Source organism: Serinus canaria, chromosome 1 (genome assembly GCF_022539315.1).
Source record: "Serinus canaria isolate serCan28SL12 chromosome 1, serCan2020, whole genome shotgun sequence".
In the NCBI taxonomy this organism is placed as follows: Eukaryota; Metazoa; Chordata; class Aves; order Passeriformes; family Fringillidae; genus Serinus; species Serinus canaria.
The window spans coordinates 110,287,977-110,311,744 of NC_066313.1; the positions used below are offsets into that span (position 1 = coordinate 110,287,977).

The window sequence follows — 23,768 nt, forward strand, 5'->3', positions numbered from 1 at the left end:
TAAACCTTTTTTTTTTTAATGTGGAACCAGCTTTGGCAGAGAAAAACCCTTCCTCACTGTAGCTCTGCCTTACAGGAGGCATCACAAGTCACCAGAGCGTTGTGAGTACCGCGACCATTGAGATGGCAGTAATTTCCCAGAGCGCCCCGTTATTAAATGACCCTAAAAAAGTCCAAAGAAAACGGAAGTCATTTGCCCCTGCCGGTGTTTTACGAGCAATCTTTATCAGGTACTGACCTGCCCAGCTCAGGGAAGTGGTGTGACTCCTTATTTTCCTGCAACACCCTGAAACGGAGGCCAACAGGGACCCATGGGCGAGTTCAATAAACAGGGCACAGCCCCAGCACGCTGGGCTGGGGCAGCGAAAGCCAAACCCGGGGGTCTTACATGGACAGAGGCTCAAATATCGCCTCCCCTTTCGCTTCCGTGCGGCTCGCAAACACCCGCGGGAGGAGGAGGAGGAGGGCTGGGGGTATGGGGAGAGGGAAGGGAAGGGAAGGGCAGCCCGAGTCCCTGCGGGCCCGCTGGGCTGCGGTGGCCCGAGGCGGGCGCGGGCAGCGCCGGGTCCCGCCCGCCGCGGGAGGAAGGGGCCGGGCGGCGCATCCACCTGCGGGCACCTGCCCCTGCCCCGCACCGTGACTCCTCCCCGGCCGCGCCGCCCGCTCCCGGCTCCCTCCGCCGCCTTCCATCCCCTCCCGAGCCCTGCCGCTCCCGCAGCTTCTCCCAGGTAAGCGCCGCGCTCCCCGCCCGCGGCCCCTTGGCCTCGGGAGCCACCTGGGAGGGAATCGCCATCCCGGCCGCTGCGAGCTGCGCCTTGCTGGATTTGGCTTTTAACTAAGAAACTTCGGCTGTGCTCTTGGGGGGATGAGGAGGGACCGCGGCGGCGTCTGGGAACCCCAGTCCCGCGGGGTAGGAGGCGCCGCATGAGTGAAAAGCGAGAGGCGGCTCTCCCCGTTCCCCCTGCTGTCCCCGGTGTCCCCTGTCCGCAGCCTGTGTCTCCAGGGCGAGATGCAGAGCGATAAAGCCGCGCTCTCCCGCGGGCCGGGGTGTAAGGGAAGCCTGGAGCCAAAGGAACAGGGAGGAGGTGGATGGGGATAGCTGGGATAGCCGGGAGCCAAAGGAACAGGAGCAGGGGGTAGGTGGATGGGGATAGCTGGGATAGCTGGGAGCCAAAGGAGCAGGGGGGAGGTGGATGGGGATAGCTGGGATAGCCGGGAGCCAAAGGAACAGGAACAGGGAGGTGGATGGGGATAGCTGGGATAGCCGGGAGCCAAAGGAGCAGGGGGGAGGTGGATGGGGATAGCCGGGATAACCGGGAGCCAGAGGAACACGGAGGAAGGAAGGAAGGAGCTGGATGGGCCCTGTGGGGCCGCTGGGGTCCGAGGAGCCGCACGGGGAAGGTGCGGAGGGCTCGGCCAGAGCCGGCCACCCCGCACCGCTCCAGGTGGAGCTTGTCCATCTTTTGCCCCGGTGATGAAGGGTAAAAGATTGGGCAACTTCCTCAAGGTCGCAGAGAGCGTAAACCGGAACAGTGTTTAGCTCTGGAGCCTCTTCAGTGCGTATTGATGCAGTGGGTTTTAGCAAGAGCGCTAATTTCGGGTCAAAGTTGGCACAGCTCATCAAGTGATTTTGGAAAAGTAACTTGTGGAAGAGCCGTACCATTGAAACTTCTGTGCCAAACCTTTGCATGCTTGGGGGAATCCAGTCCACACCTCCTCGGACGTGGCTTTGTGTTCATTGCTTACCTGGACCTTGAAACTCAACCTCAGCTTCCTGGGCGGGTGGGTGTCTGTCAGTTTAAGGGAGCATTGTCACACTGAGCCTTTGTCCTAAGGCCCTGTTTGTCCTGAGTTAAGTGACACTAATGTCTCCAGTGCTTTAGAAAGAGCCCAAGGAAGCAGCTTGGGTTATTTGCATCATCTGGGTAAATATTAGGTGGGGAAAGAGGTGGACGTTGTGTGTGGCATAGGTCAGGGAACTGGGAAAACGACAAGTTGTGGCTTTTACCTACACGTGTAGATGCAAAGCCAAAAGACAGGTGGGCTAAGATAAATGTTGATGTCAAACTAGGACTTCATGTGCCTTTTTGTCTTTCTTCGTTTAATTCTTAAACTGTTAAAATTTATTCTGGCTCATAGGACAGTCAACCTAGAGCAAATCTATCACGGTAGCCTAGCCTGAAATTGGAAATAAGTTGGAACTACGTTCCTGGATGTTGATGGAAAAACAAAGCAACACATTATTGTGGGATGCTGGTCAAAATATTTACCTTGGAGTTGCCAGTCCTGAAGATATGGGCTTTTCCTCCTGTGCCAGTCCAGAACTGGCCCTCACTGAGTAGCTCCAGTGCCACGGTGGTGGCTCTGGTGCCTGTGCCCTGCAGCAGTGCTTTCCCCAGGCTTTGATGTGTGCATCCTGAAACCCATTTCTGGCAACAGGAGCCTCCCTGTGGAGTGAATTCCAACCTCCTGCCAGCAAGATTTGCTTTTCACTCTTATCTGCCATGGACCTCTTAGAAGTGGTTTGCAGCTCCTCAGGACCTGTAGGTCACAGGTTAAAAATCGCTGACCTGGACAGGTATCTAAATAAATCTGGTTTGTTAACATTGCTGGGTTTTATTTTCCTGCAGTGTGGGTACCTAGTGCTGCCTTATTCACATCATATTATTTGCAGCTCAAATATGGTGAACAAGTGTTCCTGAGAGGTTTATTTCCTTGCCAGCGACTTTCAGTGACGTGGACAGACACTTGAATTTAGCCAGAGGGTAATAATCAAATATGAAAATGATTAGCAAACATGCTTCTGCCAGAAAGTTATTTGCTTATGCCTTGGAAGAAGGGCAAGGGCAGAACCTGGGATGTCATGTAGGGGAAATAAGAACCCAAAGGCCAAGCTGGCTGTTGCTGCATCCTCCAGCTCCTGCTGTGACCTGGTTGTGGTTTGCAGCTGTTGCCTGAACAATGGGTCCATCTCCTACCATGCCAGAGCCTCTGGTTCTTCTGGGCTCTTGGTGCTTTCTGATTCAGAAATGTCTGGTTTCTGGTAGGGTCTTGTGCCACTCACCACCCACTCAGTGAAATGAGAAAAAAGGAGAGAGCATTTCAGCCTCCTCCCTCACCCCACAGCTCCTAACAAAGCACATCATGTACTTGTGACATGCTGACTTTGAAATCAATGTCTGTTTTCAGACAGGTGATAATGATAATAACAATAATAATGAGAAGACAATTATTTGTATTATGAGTAGGGCATCCTGTAACTTTTTAAAATATGACTGCTACACTCAGAGATTTTTAATGCCTCCTTTTTTTTGGCACATGGAAGTAGAACTAATCTTGATTTCCTGGCCTGGGGAATATTGCTGTGGACTTCAGTGAGCCGCTGCTGATAGTGCTTATCAAGAGCCACTGTTTTTTACCACCTCTTGATAAGTAGTTGTACATTATAATGGCTTTTTAGGAGCTAATCTAGAATAGCTTCAAAACTATTTCTTAGGAACTGTGAGAAGGACGAGGTTTTATTTGTGGCAACTTTTCAGGTAAATATTTGCATAGTCTCACCAAGTTCTCTGAAATACTTGTGGTGTTACTGCACAGGCACGCTGAGTACAGCTCACCTCTGTTGAGAAGGTTTGTTGAAAGGCCAGGACACTGTGGGACCCTGATTTTGATGACTTTGAGACATTCAGTCAATTTGTCTTTGATCCCTGCCAAAGGATAAATGGAGTAAATTAAAATAATTTTTTAAAATCATCAAAATAAAAATACTCAGTGCCACTTCCTGAACAAGTGTCAAGGAAATCTTGTAATGAAATGGCATGAAAAATCTTATTTATCTCCTTTCCTTCTTCATTCATAACTGGATTTTTTTTTGACCTTTCTATACTTCTTTTCCAAGTCATCATCATTTTGTGTACTGATTGTTAAACAGCAATCTTCACCATGTTTCTTTCCTCTTGTCCAGGTGACAAGGCAGGAACTGTGAAATTGCTCTGTGAAAAGTTTATGAAAATGAATCTGGAATCACCTCTTTGCTTGTTTTCCCCCTTTTTTTTTAAATTTTATTTCCCCACAAATCTTTCCTCCACACTATCATATCATGGTTGCATTGTGTTCATGGTTATGTTGCTGAAACTCCTAGGTGGTCAGAAAATGGCTGGAAATGAAAAAAAATGAAATAACATTTCCTTTTTAGTGTCATCAATGCCTTAATGTGTTGGCTTGCCCTTCTTTAAGGTTGAGCTTTGCACTGAAATTACTCCTTTTCTATCTCAGTGAGTTCTCTTGGTTTGCTTGGTGCAGGGAATTTTTTGGATAGGTTGCAGTGTGTTAAGTTCATGTAGAATGTTTGGATGGTTTTATGCTTCCTCCTTTTAGAAGATGAACTTGATTTCTTTCATTTGGGTTTTGACTGTTCTGTCCTCTTACATCTCTGTTTACATGTGGCTGCTTTTATGTAGGTCTAACTGTGAAGAACCAGTTTGTTTTTTCTTCTTTTTTTTTTTTTTTTGTTCTGGGGTTTCTTTTTCAATTGTTGATAACCATCAGAGGGCTCAGCAAACAGCTGATGCTGTTTCTGTTTCAGGAAATAGCCTGAAACACGTATGGGAGCAATATGTAAATTTGTAAATGCAGGAAGCAAGCTGTTGGCAGTATAGCTCTGCCTTCTTTGGCCAGTTGAATTCCCAGTGTTGAATTAGGATATCTGGAGGTAGTTATTCCATCCTATTGACCTGGGCATGGAAACAGCCTATGGGGATCTCTGTGTAAAAGCTCTGGAAACCAATTATGACTTGCTGTGTGCTGAGGAAGTCCTGTTATTTCTTTCATGGAGAGCCAGGGTAAAAGGCAGCAGGTCTGGTGTCATTACAAAATCCTGCTCAGACCTTTAGGGTTTCTTTGCCTTTCATTCTGTCTGTTGCCTTTTTGGGATGTTGGCTCCTGCTCAGCAAAGGACACGGGAGGTGTGAGGGGGCCATGAGCTGATGCTGCTGTAATCAGGCAAATCAGGGTCTCATTTTTGCCCAAAATTCACCAAAATTCAGTGAGGGGTTTAGGAGCATGTGGTGGTGAGGCCCATGGGCAGCTGAGCAGCACAACTCTCCAGGGCACAGAGGGACTGTCAGTCACTGTGGCAGGGAGGAGGACAAGCCTCTGGAGGGCTGAGAGTTTGGACAGTCCATTTCTGATTAAATAGGATGTTGTCAAATGAAGTACAGACCAGCTGTGATGCAACTTTAACTTAAAGAACTGATCTGCAGAAAGCCATTGGATTGAATTTGTCTTGATTTAATAGAATGTTTTTATTTTTTGTATTGTTGTCTGTCTGTGTTCCTTTTTTGATTTCATTTTTGACAAATTTACTAGAAATGGTGATGCATTTCTTTAATCCTAATGACCCATGGTTAAGATAATATAACATTAGCACTCCTAAGGCATATGTAAAAAGCTTGGATACTTCAAATAGCAGCTGCCAGCTGAGGCAACAGATTTTCCTTTAGTTACCAGTTAACTGTGTCAGTGGTGGCTTTTTACTCTTTGCCTCTCCTGTCATTAGAAACAGTGACTTTTTTCCTGTACTTTGAGTTATGAAAGAAAAACACACTCAGTTTTGGACCCTCTGTGTTGCTGGAGGTGTAAATGCTGGTTCTGCTCCATCCACACTGGAGTTTTTGAAATGTAGGGGCAGGACTGATGAAAGGGTCCCTTTCATTATCTATCTGGGTGCACTTTTCCCAGAGCTGGAAGGTGTTAGCAAGCCAACCTCAAGCCTCTGGTGTACCCTGTGATACCTTGAAGCCTGCTCTGGTGGGCTGCTCCATCCCAGCTCCCTTGCCTGGGACCTGCAGCTCCCTTTAAAGAACTCCTGAATTTTGTTTTCTCAGAAGCACCCAGTAAAGTGTTGTAATAGCTCAGCAGACATCAGGAGGAATGAGGGCAGTGAGAGGAAGGACAGTTGTACATTCCCACTGAACTCTTCTGCACCATCAAAGTGGGTTTAGGGCACTTTTAAATGGTTTATTTAAATTTATCTGCTGTGTGAGGTGAGTTAGGGGCCAAAGTATTGGACTAGATAAGGCAGACCAGTCCCTTCTTGCTCCCTAGTTGTTGGGAAGGGGAGTGTTTGATGGTCACTTTGCTTCTCCATGACACAGCTTCCTTATCTGAGGAGCTGTCACAGTTCCCTTGATGTGTTGGTAAAACATTTTGAAGTGTGGGCGTGATGTGTGCTTAGGAAAACCAGATTTTGTCATTATTGGATGCTGCAGATTGATTTTGCCTGAAATGTTTGCAAAGCTAACAGGAGTTCAGTGATTTTGGTTTCCTGTAGTTTTAAAACACTGGCAAATATGTATATGCCATACCATGGAATATAGATAGTACATAATAAATATAACATAACAACATAATATATAACAGTAATGTAATGTAATGATGATGTAATGTAGTAATGTAATATAATGTAATATAGTAATATAATATATAATAATATAATATAATATAATATAATATAATATAATATATATAATATATATAATATAATATATATAATATAATATAATTAATATAATATAATGTAATGTAATATAATGTAACATAACATAATATATATTATATAATATAATTATATATTGTATTGTATTATATTGTATTGTATTATATTACATTATATTATATATATATATATATTAATGTATATATAATACAATAAAATACAGGAACCTATGAGTTCTTGTATTTTATAACAGGGAAAGTGTTATTAATCAGAAACTGAATAGGAAATAGATTGACAAGAGCTAAATTGGGAGTGATGGTAGAACACCAGCTAAGCAAGAGAGATTTTTTTCCTCAGTTCATTTGAAAACAAATAAAACCAAACCAAAACCACTCCCAGAAACTCCCCAAAAAGAGTGAGGAACTCTCTTCCCCGTTAATTTGCAAAGCCTTTCAAATGGTAATATAAAAATATAAAAAGAGTATTTGGATTTTTTTTGGTCATGGTACCTCTTGGCTTCCCTCAGAATCACCACTTCTCTCTGGTATCACTAAACGTCCTGACCCTTTTATTCCTTCTCCTTTTCAGAGAACAAGGAACAGAAAGAGCCTTCTGTGATTTATTTGTCCCTAAGTCTGGGCAGAGCTGCACTTCCCCACTGCTGTGAAGAGCTGGGCAAGGATGGATGGGACATAAAGCAGAGCAGAAGTCCTGGAGCCTTAGTCACCAGTCTGATGGACTTTCAGTAAGTATGAGTAAGGCTCACCTGTCTGCCACACCAACAAGTGCAGTGCTGCATTATTTACACGTTTGCTGATGAGCAAATAGCAGCATCAGCCTTCCTGAAGTGTCACAAAGAACTGGCACGCCTGAGGGGCTGAGCAGCTGTTGAAATCTGCTTCAGTGACATTTGCAGTTCAGTTTTGGGTGAGATGATGCCTTGGTAGAGGTTCTAAGGAATAACCTGTTACTTTGGGCTGAATTATGTTGTGTTTGACACAGCTGCCATGTGCAGGGTTTGAGAGGTAGAGAAAGGTATTTCTCAGTGCAGGACTAGAGGCACTTGCTAGGCTTTTTTTCCTTGTAGAGCAACATGAGAGGACTCAGTAGACAGCAGCATTTATTAGCATGATTTCTTGTGGAGGTGTATGTGTACCTATTTTAGATCTGCACCAGCAAACATTTTTGTATTCCTGGTGTCTGTGGCAATCAGTGGTTTTGCTCAACGTTAACGTTTAACTTTAAAATAAACTGCTGGATGCTCAAACATTCAGTGCAGAAACTCTCTTTTACCCTGTCTGCAAAACTTTCAGTATTGCTGTGGCACAGTTCCCCTGCCCTGCTTCTCTCCCTGTTTTTGGTTCAGTGGCTACAACACACAGCCAAGAAAACAACTCTTTAGAACACGTAAGAGTGAAAAAAGCGTGGCCTGTGGGAGCTGCAAGTACCACGAACTGGTTGGATTTGTATTTGCTGATGCTGGGCTGGTTTCTGTGCCACAAACCTCAGAGAGACACTTGAGTAAGTGTTGAGAGAGGGCCTGAGCATGGCACTGACACCGTGTGGGTCCCTGCCAGGATATTCTCTGACTCTGCTTCTGCCAGCCAGGGTGAGCACTGACTTGACCTTCTCAGTTTTGTGCTGCCCTCGTGCTACTGAATAGTTGCCACTGTATAATCCTCAGGCTTGTATTGAGAGGCTGCTGAGATCTGATTTCGTGCTGCACCTTAATTTGTACCCTCTCTTCAAAGACTTCCGCTTGGTTTGGAGTTTTGGTGTTTTTTTTAATTTGTTTTATTCCCTCTCTCTGCAAATCTGGCCTTTTTCCAAAGGGAAAACTGACAAGAAAGCTGGACAAAGCCTCCAGTTGTGATTGTTTTCTTTTTTGTTTGTTTGTATAGGTTCACACTTTACTCCCCAACACTTGAATTGCTTCTGTACTGTTGACAAAGGAAAAATGACCTCTCCTCTAGTAAGTAAACAAAATATTCACAATATTCCTCTCTGATTTTTTTCTTTTAACATGTTTTTACTTCTTTACACGTAACAGCCCATTGATTGATGTCCTGATTAACAAGTCTTTGGAAACATGGACTATTTGTTGTGCTTCCTTTCTGGCAAAAAGGGGAAAGGAAGCACAACAAATTGGTGTGGTGAGGCAGGTGTAAGAGCCTCAAATTAACCAAGATTTCAAGTGCTCAGATACTTCTAGGGGAGATTTATGCTTTTGAGCACATACTTTTGATCTATTTAAGATTGTTTTGGTGGGCTAGGCTTCTAACTAGTTCTTAAAGCCCTTCCAGGGTGAATATTCCTGTTGGAGGCCAGTGTGTGTGTCAGAAATAGCTTAGGTGTACCTGGTGTTGTCACAGCACGAAATGGGGCAGTAAGCATTTATCCTGGCCCTGGACAAAGGCTGTTACTCGTCAGCATTTCTTTCTGTGATGGTGCAGCCCACAGCTGTCCTTGCTGTTTATTTCTACCCCGTCAGACAGGGCGAGCATTTGTGCAGACAGCTTGGGAGGGCCGGGCTCAAGAATCCTCCTTAGGCTGGGCTGCTATGGAAAGCAAGATCAGGGAACTGATCTTGCCAGAGGATCCCCAGTTTCTCTCTGTGTTATTTTTACCATTCAAACCGTGAGGTTTTAGGCATGCTCTGTGAATCTCTCTGTCTGTGTGCACTGCAGTCCCCAGTAAGTGCTCTGCGGGCGGGGTTTGTTTCACAGAGCGGGCCTGGGAGGGTTTGTCCTGCTGCCAGCCTTGTTTCTCACTCTCTCCTGCTCCCTCCTTCCCCACACCGCCCCTCAGGGTCCACCACCGCCATACTACGAGAACAGGGGCTTCCAGCCAGAGCCCCCCTACGCTGCCAGGCCGGCAGCAGGTGCTCCCCCCTACCCACAGCTCTTCGCCAGCCCTCCCTCCGTGCCAAGCTACGTCCCCAGGGTTGCCACCCACCAGTCCACCAGGCCAGCAGCACCCCCACCCAGGAGAACCTGTGCAGCCAGTAAGTTTTGGGGGGGTTTCTCCTGGTTTTGTGTGGAAGCCCACTGGGAATGTTTCTCTGGTTGCTCTGGGGTGTCCTGACCCCCCCAGGGGAGCGCTGACTTTGACCCTCATTCATGGAGAAAGTTTCCTAGATTGGAGTTCTAGTTTTCCTCGAATACAGAAAAGTGTGAAATAGATTATAGAGAACAGTGCAGGTGTGTCACTGGGTGAGAAATTGAGGTTTTGGGGTTTTTAGGATGTTGTGGATGGAAGCAAGATGGAGGGCACAGGGTGTGGTCCTGGGTTTCTTCTTCATGCTTCTTCTTCCTCCTTTTCCATGGGTTTGGGTGGCATTTTGTAATTGGGCAGAAAAGTCCCCATTGCAGCTCTTTGGTTCAGTTATTGGGGTAAAAGGGAAAATAATCCAGGTGTCAGTTCTTCAGTGGATAGTTCAGTCTTAAAAGTCCTTGGAACAAGAGTCTGTTGGGCATTTTGTGCCTTCTAATGAAAAGCTGCCAAACTCACAGCAGTGAGACTGTTTTACTGATAAGAAATAATAAATACCTGAGTCTGAACATGAATTACTGTCTCAAGTGCCTTCAATCCAGACCCAGAGAAACCCACAAGTGGTACTGCCACAGTTTTGGACCTGAGATCTGTTGAAGTAAGATAAGAAAGGAAAGGGACCTTCCCTTCCAAGTTGTGCATTGAAGGAGCCACTTCCTTCATGCCTTTCTTCCTGTCATGAAGAAGTGACAGCTGGCTGGGGGCTTTGGGAGGAAGGATGGTGGAATGGGGAAAAGTCTGGCTAAAAATGACTGATTTTGATGTCAAATAAATAGTGCTGGTGGGTGGAAATTACTTTGCTTCTGAACCTAATTTCTCTTCTCCTCCTTGCTTTCACTTCAGGTCTAAGGAAAACCATAATAATAATATTATCTATATTAATAGTAATTTGTTGTGCAATTGCTGCTTTCTTCATCTGGTATTTTGGTAAGTTATTTTGTTTTCCTTTTTTTTTTTTTTTTTTAAGAAAAGATGCATTAAACTTTTCAAGTTAGATATATCCATTCTCATTTTATTCTGAATTAAGTACAAAAAAGTCTTTGCTCCTTTTCTCCTAAGAGATGAACTAACATTGCTTCTTAATGGCTCAGTTTTGTTTGTGGGTTACGGTTTTTTTTTCTTTCTTTTTAATGCTGCTGTTACTTTCCAAAATTGAGCTTCACTTAATTTCAGGGGAGGAGAGGGGATTGCACTAAGTGTGCAAACCTTAACTGCAGGAGTGTAAATGGTCAAGATGTGTTTTGTTTTGCTAAAATGGGATCTCTCTTGGAGCAGGAGTCATTTACATCCATTTATTTGTTTCTGTGGGCCTTTTGTGTCAACATTGCATGAGCCCAGTCTGTCTCAGCACTCTTAAGTTGTACCATGGATGTTTGCTTTAGAAATCATCCCCAGCTGGGGTGGCTGAGCTCTGAAACAGGGCTGGACCAATTATGTTCAGCTCAGGTGAAGTTTGCCTTGTGCTGTCTTAATTTCCCTTTCAGTGAAAGCTGCTTTGCTAAAAAAGCATGAAACTAAAAATCTGGTGTTTTTAGGAGCCTCTCCTTTCCATTCTGCTAAGGAGAAGAGAAGGAGAGATCTAGTGGAAGGTGTCCCTGCCCATTGCATTGGGGTTGGACTAAAATGATGTTTAAAGACCCCTTCCAAACTATTCTATAACTTTAAGGGAGTTCATTTAGAACTATTAGGATGACACTTTGTGTTCTTAGGGGCGTTTTTTTGACTCATTTTGATTTAAGCAGGGTGAGTGTAATCTTATTTTAAACAGGAGCAAAAGTACATAATTGAGGCACTCGCTCTCTTCCTCCTTTTCTATGTGTTAATGCTCTGCCAGTGCAAAGCTGACTCCTTTCTGACACCTTAATGGTGCCTGATTATTCAGGGGAGGCCAGTGGCCAAAACCCAATCAGCTGCATCAGAGACTTGATCTGTGCAAAGGACAGAGCAATCCATCTCTGCTGTGCCAGGCTGGGTCCCTCCCACCTGGCTTTAAGAGCTACTTCCAACGTTTTGCTCCATCAGAGAGGGAAACTCTTTGAGAGCTGGGCTGATGTGCTGTGGGTGGTCACCAGTTGTTGCAGTGTTGTGGGTCCCAGGACGAGGTGAGAGATGAGAATTGACTCCAAGTTCTTAGAAGGCTGATTTGATATGATATTGTAAGAAAATGATACACTAAAACTGTACTAAAGAAAGAGAAAGGACACATCAGAAAGCTAGAAAGGAATGAATAATAAAAACCTGTGACAGACAGAGTCCTGACACGGCTGGACTGGGATTGGTCATTAATTAAAAACAATCCACATGCAACCAATCAAAGATGCACCTGTTGGTAAGCAACCCCCAAACCACATTCCTAGCCATCAGATAATTCTTGTTTACATTTCATTTCTGAGGCTTCTCAGCTCCTCAGGAGAAAAATCCTGGTGAAGGGATTTTGCATAAAATATCACGGTGACAACGTGCAGCCTCGTGGCTGTGTTTCTGTCTCCCTGCAGTAGAGAATCACTGTCTCAGCTCCCTGATTGAGTGTGGATCCTCAGGGGTGTGCATGTCCCCCTCCCAGTGGTGTGACGGCGTGAGCGACTGCCCCAACGGGGAGGACGAGACCCGCTGTGGTGAGTGACAGCAGCCAAGGGCTGCAAGGGGGGAAATCTGCATCACTGCCCAAGCCTGGGGGCAGATTGCCCTGTGCAGAGCTGGCCTAAGTTGCAACAAGGCTGTTTTAGCCTGAGGTCTGTCTTTAAAGATGTTTAGGATGTGTGCTATGTATAGATATTGTTTGTTTCTAGCCCGATTGAAAAGCTGAAATGAAATGCTCAGGGGTTTGAGCTGCCTTGACTTTGAGTCAGCTTTTTAAATCTCACCTTTTAATTTGAGTGGGTTTTGTGCAGAACTGGATCTAGAACTTGTCTCTGGATGGAACAGTCAGTGGTGACTTCTCAGTAAGCTTCAGGTGATAACAAACCTGGTGGTCTTCAGTCAGCCTTGTCTTTTTCCATGTATTTTGTATTCCTTGTTCTCCCCTTAGTTCTTCACCTTCCTCATAACTCATTTGTGCAAGAAAACCTGGCCTAATCATTGCTTTGAACTGAAAAGATGCCAAGGGAAGCTTTAGAGCTGAGGGTAGAAGGTGGAAACCTTGATTTGTCCATTCCAGAGGTTTGGCATCTTGGGTTGTGCCAGTGCCACACTGGAAACTCCAGCTGTGCTTTAAATTCCCTCTGCAAACTTGCATTCAGCACATTCTCATGCAGGGTTAGCATTTGCTGGCAGCTGTTCCACTCCATTTGGTTGAATAATGGCTTCTTGGAGAAGCCTGTTTCAATCTGTTCTTTTGCTTGAACTATCTTTTATTAAATTCTTGTGCAGGCAAATATATAATGGGACGTGGAATGTCAGAGCTAATTGCTCCTGGTTACATTCTTGCTTTACAAAGCACTTCTCTGAAGAAATTTGGTATATTAAGAGATAATCTCTTAATAATAAAGATATTAATAAGATAATATCTATTTTTAAATAGATCATATTTTATTTATACACAGTATGTAATATACAAAGGAATATATGGTTGCATAAAGAAAAGATCAGGAAATTTTCATTATTGCAATCTTTCTCAGTGGTAGAATATAACAGAGAAATTTTAGCATAGAAGCTGAAATGAAAGGATGAGCCCTATCTTGTGCATTTGTATTTTAAAACTGGTAGCTCTTATAAATTGCCTTACATATAAAGAAGTCATTGCCATATTTCTGTCCACTGGATATTTACTCAGAATTTGAGTAGAAGGGAGCATTAAATTAAGATCAGTTCAGACATGAAGTGGATATTATGGGTAACTACTTCCAAGCAGAGAGAGAAGCAATAATAGCATGTGGTGTTCTTAGTTTCCTTCTTTTTTTCCTTTTTCCTTTTCTTCCTTTTCTGGCAGTTAGACTTTTTGGACCAAATTTTATCCTGGAAGTTTATTCACCTGTCAGCAAATCCTGGTATCCTGTTTGCCAAGATGACTGGAATGATGATTATGGGAAGATTGCATGCAAAGACATGGGCTACAGCGTGTAAGTGCAACCTCTGTCAGCCTCTGCTCACAAAAGGAAAGCTTAAAATTTCCCCCTTGCCATTTTTAATGTGTCTGAGACTTTGCTGTGTAAATGTACTGACAAAGGCACCTCTTTGTCTTGCCCTGTTACACAAGGTGCATACAAATCAGGTAAAAATAATATTTTAACCCAGTGACTGTGGCTGGGCTGCACCAGCAGGGTTCCAGGTTCACAAAAATAAAAATAAAAATAATAAACAAAAATAAAGATTTCTAGTGCCATCATGTCAGAAGCTCTGGCTTGGCACAGCTCATTTGTTGTCACCTGTTTGAAAACTGAAACCACTGCTGGGTTTCATGGTGGACTTTCTGTTTTGCAGGGATACATATTTCTACAGTCAGGGGGTGGCACCTGATGTCAGCTTTAAGAGCTACATGAAGCTGAACACAAGTGCTGGGAATATAGACTTGTACAAGAAGCTGTACAGCAGGTACCTTTGTTTAGTGAAAGCCTCTCTCCTTTCATCCAGGCTCTCTCCAGATGCTGGAAGAGGTGCAGCACACTGCAAGCACATCTTCCAGTGGGGATTGTTGGAGGGAAAGAGACTTTGCCTTTCATCTCATTGCAGTAACTGTTCTTCCCTCTTTTTAAAAACACAGCTGTCATTTTTCCATCCTCTCTGTCCTCTTCTATAAGAAAAAATGTCCCATCTTCTGTGCTGTCTAGAAGGTTGCCATGTCAAAGGTGTTTTTCTAAGGCTCTCTGACCATCAGCTGGAGTTTATATATGGTGACAAGAACTACAAGCTGCAACACATTCACAGCAGCTGGCACAGCCTTTTTTTTTTCAGTCACATGAACACACAGCATGCAAAAATGGATCTTCACTGTGCAAAGCATCATTTTTGTTATCACTGAACACCTCTGAAGCTTGCAGTGTCAAAAGCTGTAGACTGCTGTGCCTGCAAACTCCCTGCAGCTCCCTTGTTTAGTTCTTCTGCAACGACTTCCTAAATCAGCTGCACTTTCTCTCTTCATCTTGCTTCTCAATAGGCACACAAACCTTTTGTTCTCATGCCTGCAGTGTCCCCCAGGACAGTTTTGGTGAGTGCAAGGCATGGCAGAGGCCAGGTGGTGAAGAAAGGAGGGAACCCTCCACAGGAAGATAGGGCTGAAGGCAGGGCATGTAGCTGGAAAGGGTAGAAAGCAGCTGGAGGGTGGACTTGGCTCACCATTTCCTTCACTGAGTGCCTAAGATCCTGTTTGGTGTTTTTATTTCTCCTGCAGTGGTTCCTGTGCCTCAGGAAATGTGGTTTCTCTGCGCTGCATAGGTAACTCACTGGCTTTTTGCAAACTTCTGCTTCTTCGTGCTCTGAAATGCTCTGGCTGGCAAGTCCTTTGGGACCTGTGGCATTAATTGCTGCTTTTGCATGGGCAAATGCTTTAGCTCTGGTTCCCAAATAATGCAGTTTTAGGAGCAGGGTGGGAGAGGAGCCAAGGAATGCAGTGGATCCCCAGTTGCTTTTGTCTTTGCTGCCACTGGTTCCTTTAAATGACTTGTGGTGGAGCTCCATGTCTGTCCCCCAGCAGCTCTGTTGGGATGTCTGTGGCACATTTACTCTCCAAGGGTCAGCAACTGGGTGGGCAGTGCCCACTTGATGGTGATTCCTGTCCTGAGGAGTCTCCTGGCTGTTGGCTGCTGTTGTCTGAATCACCAGAGACTCCTGAAAGGTGGGAAGAGTTTATGGTGAGCCAAGGGCAGCAGCTGCCAGGTGGGGTTTGCAATTTAATGGGGGTCTGGGCAATGGCAGCCTTGGTGTCAGGGCAGGGCTGTGAGCTGTGGTGTGCCCAACCCCTGTGCCAGGGGAGCCTGGGGTGCAGAATCCACCTGCCAGCTCCCTCTTTGATGAACCTCTGTGTGTGACTGACCTTTCAGAGTGTGGCCTGTCCAGCAAGAGCGTGAGCATCATGAACAGGATCGTGGGGGGCAGCGGGGCCGTGCTGGGGCAGTGGCCATGGCAGGTCAGCCTGCACGTGCAGGGCACCCACGTCTGTGGGGGCTCCATCATCACCCCACACTGGCTTGTGACAGCAGCACACTGTGTGGAAGGGTGAGTCCCTCTCTCTGTGGCCGAATTTCACAGAATTCCCAGAATCACTGGGTTGGAAGAGACCTCCAAGATCATCGAGTCCAACCCAGCCCCAGCAGCCCAACTGAGCCCTGGCACCCAGTGCCACCTCCAGGCTTTGTTAAACACACCCAGGGATGGGCACTCCACCACCTCCAGGGCAGCCATGCCAGAACTTTCTCACCCTTGCTGGAAAAACCTTTTCCCTGCTCTCCAGCCTGGATTTCCCTGGGTGCAGCTCCAGGCTGTGAGCTCTGGTTGTGTCAGTGCTGCTGCAGACAGAGCCCAGCCCCAGCTGAGCACAGGCACCTTTCAGGAGCTGTGAGAGTGATGGGGGCACCCCTGAGTCTCCTTTTTTTCCAGGCTGAGCACCCCCACCTCCCTCAGGGGTTCCTCACAGGGTTTGTGTTCCCAGCCCCTCTCCAGCCTCGCTGTCCCCTCTGGATGTGCTCAGTGTCCCAAGGTCCTTCCCTAATGGAGGGCCCAGAGCTGGGTACAGCACTCCAGGTGTGCCCTCCCCAGTGCCCAGTGCAGGGCAGAATGACCTCCCTGCTCCTGCTGGCCACTCCATTCCTGATCCATCCATCACCATTCCTGATCAGCCAGGAGCCATTGGCCTTGTTGGCCACCAGGGCACTCTGCTGGCTCATGTTCAGCCAGTACCCCCAGGTCCCTTTGTGCCTGGGCACTGTCCAGCCGCACTGTCCCCAGTCCACAGCATTGCAGGGGGTTATTGTGGCCAAAATGCAGGACTCAGCACTTGGATTTATTAAACTCCACCCTGTTTGCCTTTCTTCAAGCTGAAATGCATGAATTTATTCAATTCTCCCCACTTTGTCCCTTAAAACTGAATTTCTCCCCCCTCTTGGCATGCAGGTGCAGTGCAGTGTTTTGTCTGTATTGTAAATTTGAAATATTAAGGGAAGATTGGCTCTGGAGGAGGCTGACTGCAGCTCATCTGTCTGAGCACAGATACCCACCCAGCTTAAGATCTAAACTCAGTATAATGAAGATGTTGAATTACACTGTGAGAAAACCCAAAGGGAACTCCCCCCCCCTCCAAATTCTCAAATATCACACTCCTGTAGATATGATCAATTTAAAGATGCCTGTGCCATTTATTTCTTCATATCTTTTTGCCACAGGGTAGTGAAGTCCAAGTCAGTATTAAATACAGATTTATATCTATCCAAGGAGCACTTTATGTAGCCATCAACAAGAAAAATAGCTGGTGCTCTGTACATTTTTAACCTATAAAAGAGAGTTAAGGATTCTGTGGTACCCTCAGAAAGGGCAAAATTTCTTTAAAAGGTGGCTGCTTCTGTTGGAGGGAAAACCCACAAAGCAAAAACATTTTTAATGGTTGGTGTGCTGGATCAGAGTTTGAGGCTGAGGCAAGGAAGAATATTTGTCCTTCACCTTGAGAAAGGAATGCAAGTGTTGATTTCTACCTGGAGATCTTATCCCTCCTTTGTTGTCTGGATTTGAGCTCTGTAGTGTGCAAAAGCTTTGGGAATGGCAACCAAGCTGCAGCTGGCACAAACCTGGTTTTCAGCCTGAGCTGGTTTTTTTGGAGGAGGGGTGACTTGCAGGCACAACTGCCTTGGCACTTCTCATGGATGGAGAGGGTTTTAACACTTGTGGCAAGTTTTCTCTTAAGCTTTTGTAAACTGTGCTGGAGCACCACAGGCTGCTTAAATAACATCTAGTAAGCATGCTTATCATTAAAAAAAGCCCACCAAAACCCAAAACCAGCCTAAAAAAAAAAAACCCTGGTGATTTCAAGATAGTGAAATTCTTTCACTAGATCATGTTTTTACTAATTCTTGGCTTCTGCTGATACCATTGACATGTGAGACTTCAGAAATACCTGCCTGATCCCTCAGTCATGGAAATCAAAAGGCTTCAGTGTTGCAGTCTCAGACTTAATTTGTTGTGCTGAGTGATGAAGGGGATGGACAGTGAACCCACTGCAAAGATTTTATTTTTAATATATTTTTGAAACTAGAGCCAAGCTTTCCTCAAGTTACACATCTGGCAATTAGTTTGCCTTATTCTTCAGAAATGCTAGTCAAATGCATGTGTGTTTTTGGTCTCACAAACATTTGACTGCAGCTCCTGAAGACAGTTTTTTGAAGGTCCTGATCCCTGTCTTGTCACCAGAGAAGAAAACCTTCAGACCTTTCCTTTGTTCTGTAGGCGACTGTCTGACCCCCACAGCTGGAGGGTTTATGCTGGGATTCTGAACCAGGATGAGATGCTCTTCAGAAGTGGATACAAAGTGCAACTGATAATTTCCCACCCAGATTATGACACGGACTCTAAAGACAATGATGTTGCCCTGATGAAGCTGGAGACACCACTGAGTTTTACTGGTAGGTATTCTGCTCCTCTTAATAAGGGAAAAATCCAGTGGCAGTGAGCACACCCTTTAAAACTTCGGAATTTCATCAAGCAATCCTTGTAGGCACTTATTGAAAGAACACAAAATGACTCTAGAGACAGAGGGCTGATTTCCTAAACAGGATTTATTTAAATCTATGACATGGATAGGGGGTTTGGGCTCATCTCAATAATATATTTTTACCTCAGAATGCTCTGTGGTCCTTCAGTTTAGCCACTGCTGTATGTGCAGACAGCTACAGGTGCAGTGCTGGAGCAGCTGATTAAATCCCACCTCAAGTCAGGTCAAATGGTGGTCAAAAATCCCTTCAGAATTCCATGTTACAAGGAGGTCCTTTCATAAAAGCAGATGTAGGTTGTTTGTAAGCAATCAGTACAAAATAGAGGACAAGCCATTATTTAAACTTGAAGTGCTTTTTGTGTACAGGCCCTTTGTGTTTCAGTGCATCAGTTTAAAGCTACTGGGAGTAATCTGAAAGGGATTTTCTGCTGCTGAGAGCAGGGAGATTGTCTCTTATATATCAGTAGTGAATCCTGCTTGTTTTGGGATTATTTTCATCAGATTTTTTGCAAAGAGAATGCAGAGCTGTAGTTTTCAGAATTTTTTCTTCATCTCCTACTGCTCAGAAGAGCTGGTGTTAATTGTTCTATTTAACCTGATGAATTAAGATAGAACCACTAACTGCTTGTCCCTCACTTTGAGGTGGAGATGAGGTGGGTTTGAGGTGAAGATGAGGTGGGTTTGAGGTGGAGATGAGGTAGGTTTGAGGTGGAGATCAGGTACCCCTCAGGGAGAAGGCAGCTGGTAAACTTTCTTCTGCTTCCTGCACTGTCTGCCTGCAAGGAATGTAAAGTACAGAGAGGGTGCATGGTGTGTAAGGGGTGGCCATTTAAATTTGAGTTCTGTCTGAACATCTGTTTTCTGTTTGTTTTGCAGAAACTGTGAGGCCAGTTTGTCTGCCCAATCCAGGAATGATGTTCCAGCCTAACCAGCAGTGCTGGATATCAGGGTGGGGAGCAGAGTACCAAGGAGGTAAAAAGTGCTCCTGGAATATTTTGGTCTTTCACATAAACTAGTCCTCTTCATCTTAAGAATATTGTTGCAAGGGCTGGTGGGGCATTTTGAATTACATGTTCATACACTATTTTTTCACCCATTTTTACAGCCCCCAGTATTTACCCTGAGCATTCTGTCTCAAAGCAAGTTGTGAGGTTCTGCATTCAGCAGATTGCAAAGGGACCCTCAAATCAGTTTTGGGGGCCAGAAATACCCACCCAGGAGATAATTCTGTGCCCCTGCAGGCAGGGCCACCTCTCCTGCAGCAAGGGTTGCTGTGTGCCAAGTGTGTCCTGTGGGTGTGGGAAAGGACAGGAGCAGCTCCTTTCCACCCCCTCAGGAAGGAGGTGAAATAGAATGATGCAAGTAAATTTGCAATACTGGAAAAAGGAAGAGGAGGAAAGGGTTTGTTTTTTTTTTTTGGTGTAAGAAAGGTGCTGGGGGAGGACCTCTTGTAGGCTACTTACACCTTAAATTTCCATCCTGCTGCTTCTAGGAAATTTATTTCATCTTGGCTGCTGGGATATTTTGTAACAGCAGAGTAATGTGATGCTGATTCTGGTTCTGTCTTTGCACGTTTGTGCCTATTCCAATTCCAGGTAAAACATCAAACAGCTTGAATTACGTTGCAGTGCCCCTCATTGAGCGTTCCAGGTGTAATGCTGTTTATATCTACAATGGCATGATCCTGCCTACAATGATCTGTGCTGGAGACCTAGCAGGGGGAATTGATTCCTGTCAGGTAATTATTCCTAATTAATAGCTAATAATTGTGTAAAAGATGAAATGATCTGGTTATTTTTGTGGCCCCTGCTTGCTAGTGAAGTTTTTTTTTATCGCTCTTTTTCTTTCTCTTTCTTTCTTCTCTTTCTCTCTCTTCTCGCTTTCTCTCTTCTCTCTTCTCTATGCTCTCTCTCTCTCTGTTGTGTCATGCTTCTGCCTCGTCTCTGACTGCACTGTTCTCTCCTGGTCTCTGTCTCAGTGACTTGTCAGTGTGCTTCATCTCTTCTCTCTCTCTCTTCTTCTCTCTCCTCTCTGCATCTCATCAACCCTTCTCGGGCCTTGTCTCTACGTGTCTCGCTTCGGATGTCGTCTACTCGTTCCATCTCTCTCTCTTCGCGTCTTCTCTCCTCTTCCTCTTCGTCAGGTAACATCTTCTCCTCTCTTCTTCACTTCCTCTTCCTCTTCCTCTCCTAGTCCTCTTCCCTTCAGCGAGTTCCCATCTTCCGTTGCTTACCTCTTCCTCTTCACCATCTACCTTGACTGCGTGTGGCGATGGGGCATGTCCGTCTTCATGCTCTTGATTTCCTCTACACTACTTCCATACTTCCATCTTCCTCCTCCCGCCTCCCTCTCGCTCCGTCCCCTCGCCCTCTCCGCTCCTCTCCTGCATCCAGTCTGCCTCCCCTCCTCCTCTTCTTCTCCTTCTCTTCTTCGCCTTTCTTTTTTTTCGTTCTGTCTTTCTTGTTCGTTTCCTTCCGTCCTCCCTCTGTGCCCGTCCTTCCTTCGCGTGGTTTTTTTCCTACCTACTATTAAAGATAAATCCAAATGGACCCCTCCCAAACTTAAAAAACTTGCATTTCACCTGGTTGGGCTTCTGGTTCCTTTGGTGGTGCATCCCTTTAAAGAGGAGAGCTTTTGTTTCATCTGAATGGCTGCCAGTGCTGAGTTCTCACTAAATTCCCAAGGGGGGTGAGGCTCCTTTTTTAATGCTTCAAGGATGGTTTGTTACCTGGTACTTGCAAGTGATCAAATGCTCCTCATAACCACAGCATTATTATCATTATTATATTATTAATCACAGCCTTGTGCTTGTGAACAATAAAGCCAATAATGCCAATCTTACTTAGAGGGCTCTGGGCAAATTATTTTCATCCCTATTGAAAGCAGACATCATTTATCACCAAAATTGCCACCATATCTTGTTTTGGTGACTCCCTAAATGGCAGGCAGGTTTGTATTGAAACTAAAGCTGTGCTCCTGGGTGAAATGAGTCATGTTTTTCCTGGTGGCTGTGTCACTAACAAGGTGTTTGTGTCCCCTGCAGGGTGACAGTGGAGGTCCTCTGGTGACTCACCACCACTCTGTGTGGTGGCTGGTTGGAGATACCAGCTGGGGCACTGGCTGTGCCACTCCCAACAAACCTGGAGTGTATGGGAATATGACTGTGTTTACAGACTGGATTTATAAAAATATGCAGGTAAAATATTCACAGTTTTCCCATAAATTTTTTCACATCCTGAAACGTGGTTTTACTTAAAAACAAAAACAAAACCAAAAAAAAGTGACTTGCATGATAACTAAGCTGTTTTGTTGGGAAGCATCCAAGTGATTGTTAAGACAGAGCCTGAACCTTTGTTTTCTGTTTTGTTTTGTCTTTTAAACAGGCAAACAGATGACAACACTCTCATTGCTAATCGATGTTGAGGACAAGAATGAATGAAGCCATGGGGGCCTGGGATATTTATTCACTTGGTGGTTGATTTTATTTTTCCTCTTTGATTTTTCTTTTTAAAAGTAACATGAAGGATTGCACACTTGGTTCTGTGCTGGCTACAGTGACAGATCTTAATCAGTGAAGGATTATCACAATGAGCACCTTTCTTCTCCTTGTGGTGCCTGGCAGAGTCGTTCTGTCAACTGCTTGCTGAAATGTCTCTCTTTTGTTGAGTAACTTTCACTTGATGATCAGGCTTATAATGACAATTTCAATCACAATTTAATTTCAGATTTTCATAGCAGGATGCTGAGACAGTTGGTTTAGTAGTTTTTAAATTAAATGTTAAGTAATGTGAATGTTGAATCTCCGAGCTGCTGGTTGGCAATTTAAATAGAAATTAATGTTTTTTTAATATAGAATTACAAAATGGTTTGGGTTGGAAGGGACCTTAAAGATCATCCACTTCCAACCCCACTGCCATGGGCAGGGACACCTTCCACTATCCCAGGTTGCTCAGAGCCCCATCCAAACTGACATTAAACACTTCCAGGGCTGGACCATCCTCATCTTCCCTGGGCAACCTGTTCCAGTGCCTCACCACCCACACAGGGAAGAAATTCTTCCCAAAATCTAATGTAAATCTGTCCTCTTTCAGTCTGATGTCACTAGCCCTTTTCCTCTCACTCCATGTCTTTGTCCAAAGTCCCTCCCCAGCCCTCTTGTAGGCTCATGAGGGACTGGAAAAGGCGTTGAGGTCTCCCCAGAGCCTTCTAGAGGCTGAACAACCCCAGCTCTCTCAGCCTGTCTCCACAGCAGAGGTGCTGCAGCCCTTGGAGCAGCTTTGTGGCCTCTCTGGACTCACTCCAGCAGGTCCAAGCTGGGGATCCCAGAGCTGGATGCAGTATTCCAGGAGGGGTCTCAGGAGAGTAGAGGGTGAGGCATATATATGAAGGGAATTTTCATGCACTACAGTACAGGCACAGAAAATAAAATAAAAAAATACACTGTATTCAGGTAGTTAAAAATCCTCAGGATCTCAACACAGCCGTCAATCAAAGTCAGACTGGTGCAGTCTGGCTGCCTCAGACCTTACAGAAATGTGCCTTAAGCTGCTCTGAACCCAAAATGGGTGAGCTGTTGATGTGGGATTTGGAGAGGGATGCCCCAGGAAGGGATTCCCTGGGCAGGGATGCCCTGGACAGGGATGTCCTGGACAGGGATGCCCCAGAGCTGCAGCAGGAGCAGTCTCAGTGCTGAGGTCCCTGGCTGAGCACACTGAAGGTGACTTTTGATCTCTCCTTGCTGTGGAAGGGCAAAGGAGTCCAGGCAGGCTGTGCTGCACCTGGAGCTGCACACACACACACACACACACACACACACACACACACACACAGACAGGGATGGGATGTTTTGTACAAGGAAACACAAAACTGCGTTTCTGCAGGACAAGATGAACTACCTCATTTGTTAAATTTGGCTTCTGATTCCTTAGAGCTCTCCTTTATGTATCCACCTGTATGTTTTTAGCAAAATGTAATTTGTATCCGAGTGCCACCCAACTGAGGATTTTGAAAATAATTTATAATCGTGGTAGAGGATCAAAAAGCCATATCAAGTCACTTTGTTAAGAAGGATAAATCTTTATTGAATGAAATGACTCTACTAGTCTTGTTTTCTCTTTTGGTACTGAAATGCAATTACCTTACATGTAAACACTGCACCAAATAAATTGGGTTTTTTTTCTTTTTTTTTTTTTTTTTTACAAATAGTTTTCCTTAGTTGTGCTTTATATCTGTTTACTGGGATTTTGGTTTTGAAAGTAGTTGCTGTATTCGGTGTATGAAGTGCTCTGAGAGTCTGATTAAAAAAAATCAAAACAAACAACAAACAAACAACAACAACAAAAAAGAAAACTGAAGAGGATGAGCTGAGAGATTATTTTGATTCCAATATTTCAGGTCCTTGAAGAGCAGGATGTCCAGGAATGCTGAGTGGTTTTGGTGGCTGGGTCTGATGAAATCACTCTGACTTAATTGAATTAGCTAAGGAAGTTTAGCCTGCAGGCAGTGGCTTGAGGGAGTCACACCCCATTTTGTCATTCCCCCTCCTGCTGCCTGGAACAATGTGTCTTTGCCTCTCCTCTCCAGGTGTGAG

The 23,768-nt window shown here is 45.1% G+C and overlaps 1 protein-coding gene across 2 annotated transcripts; it reads left to right on the forward strand.

Annotated features, from left to right (window-relative positions):
• Positions 1-620: 620 nt before the first annotated feature.
• TMPRSS2 (transmembrane serine protease 2) lies at positions 621-23,357 on the forward strand. 2 transcript variants are annotated; one of them, XM_018913417.3, is made up of 15 exons: positions 621-727; positions 7,084-7,240; positions 8,397-8,467; positions 9,304-9,499; positions 10,390-10,473; positions 12,042-12,161; positions 13,475-13,604; positions 13,966-14,076; positions 14,873-14,916; positions 15,522-15,696; positions 17,914-18,089; positions 19,055-19,150; positions 19,774-19,916; positions 21,222-21,374; positions 21,562-23,357. In XM_018913417.3, the coding sequence occupies exons 3-15, from the start codon at positions 8,453-8,455 to the stop codon at positions 21,571-21,573; spliced, it is 1,455 nt and encodes a 484-aa protein (XP_018768962.1). In that variant the 5' UTR covers positions 621-727; positions 7,084-7,240; positions 8,397-8,452; the 3' UTR covers positions 21,574-23,357. The 2 variants fall into 2 exon arrangements, with proteins under 2 accessions (XP_018768962.1, XP_009087991.1); XM_009089743.4 differs by lacking the exons at positions 621-727; positions 7,084-7,240 and adding an exon at positions 7,853-8,016.
• The last annotated feature ends 411 nt before the right edge of the window (positions 23,358-23,768 follow it).

Coding starts and splice junctions, on each gene's coding strand:
- TMPRSS2 (XM_018913417.3), top strand. Junction 9,500..10,389: donor CAGGAGAACCTGTGCAGCCA/GTAAGTTTTGGG, acceptor CTTTCACTTCAG/GTCTAAGGAAAACCATAATA. Junction 19,151..19,773: donor GGGAGCAGAGTACCAAGGAG/GTAAAAAGTGCT, acceptor TTCCAATTCCAG/GTAAAACATCAAACAGCTTG.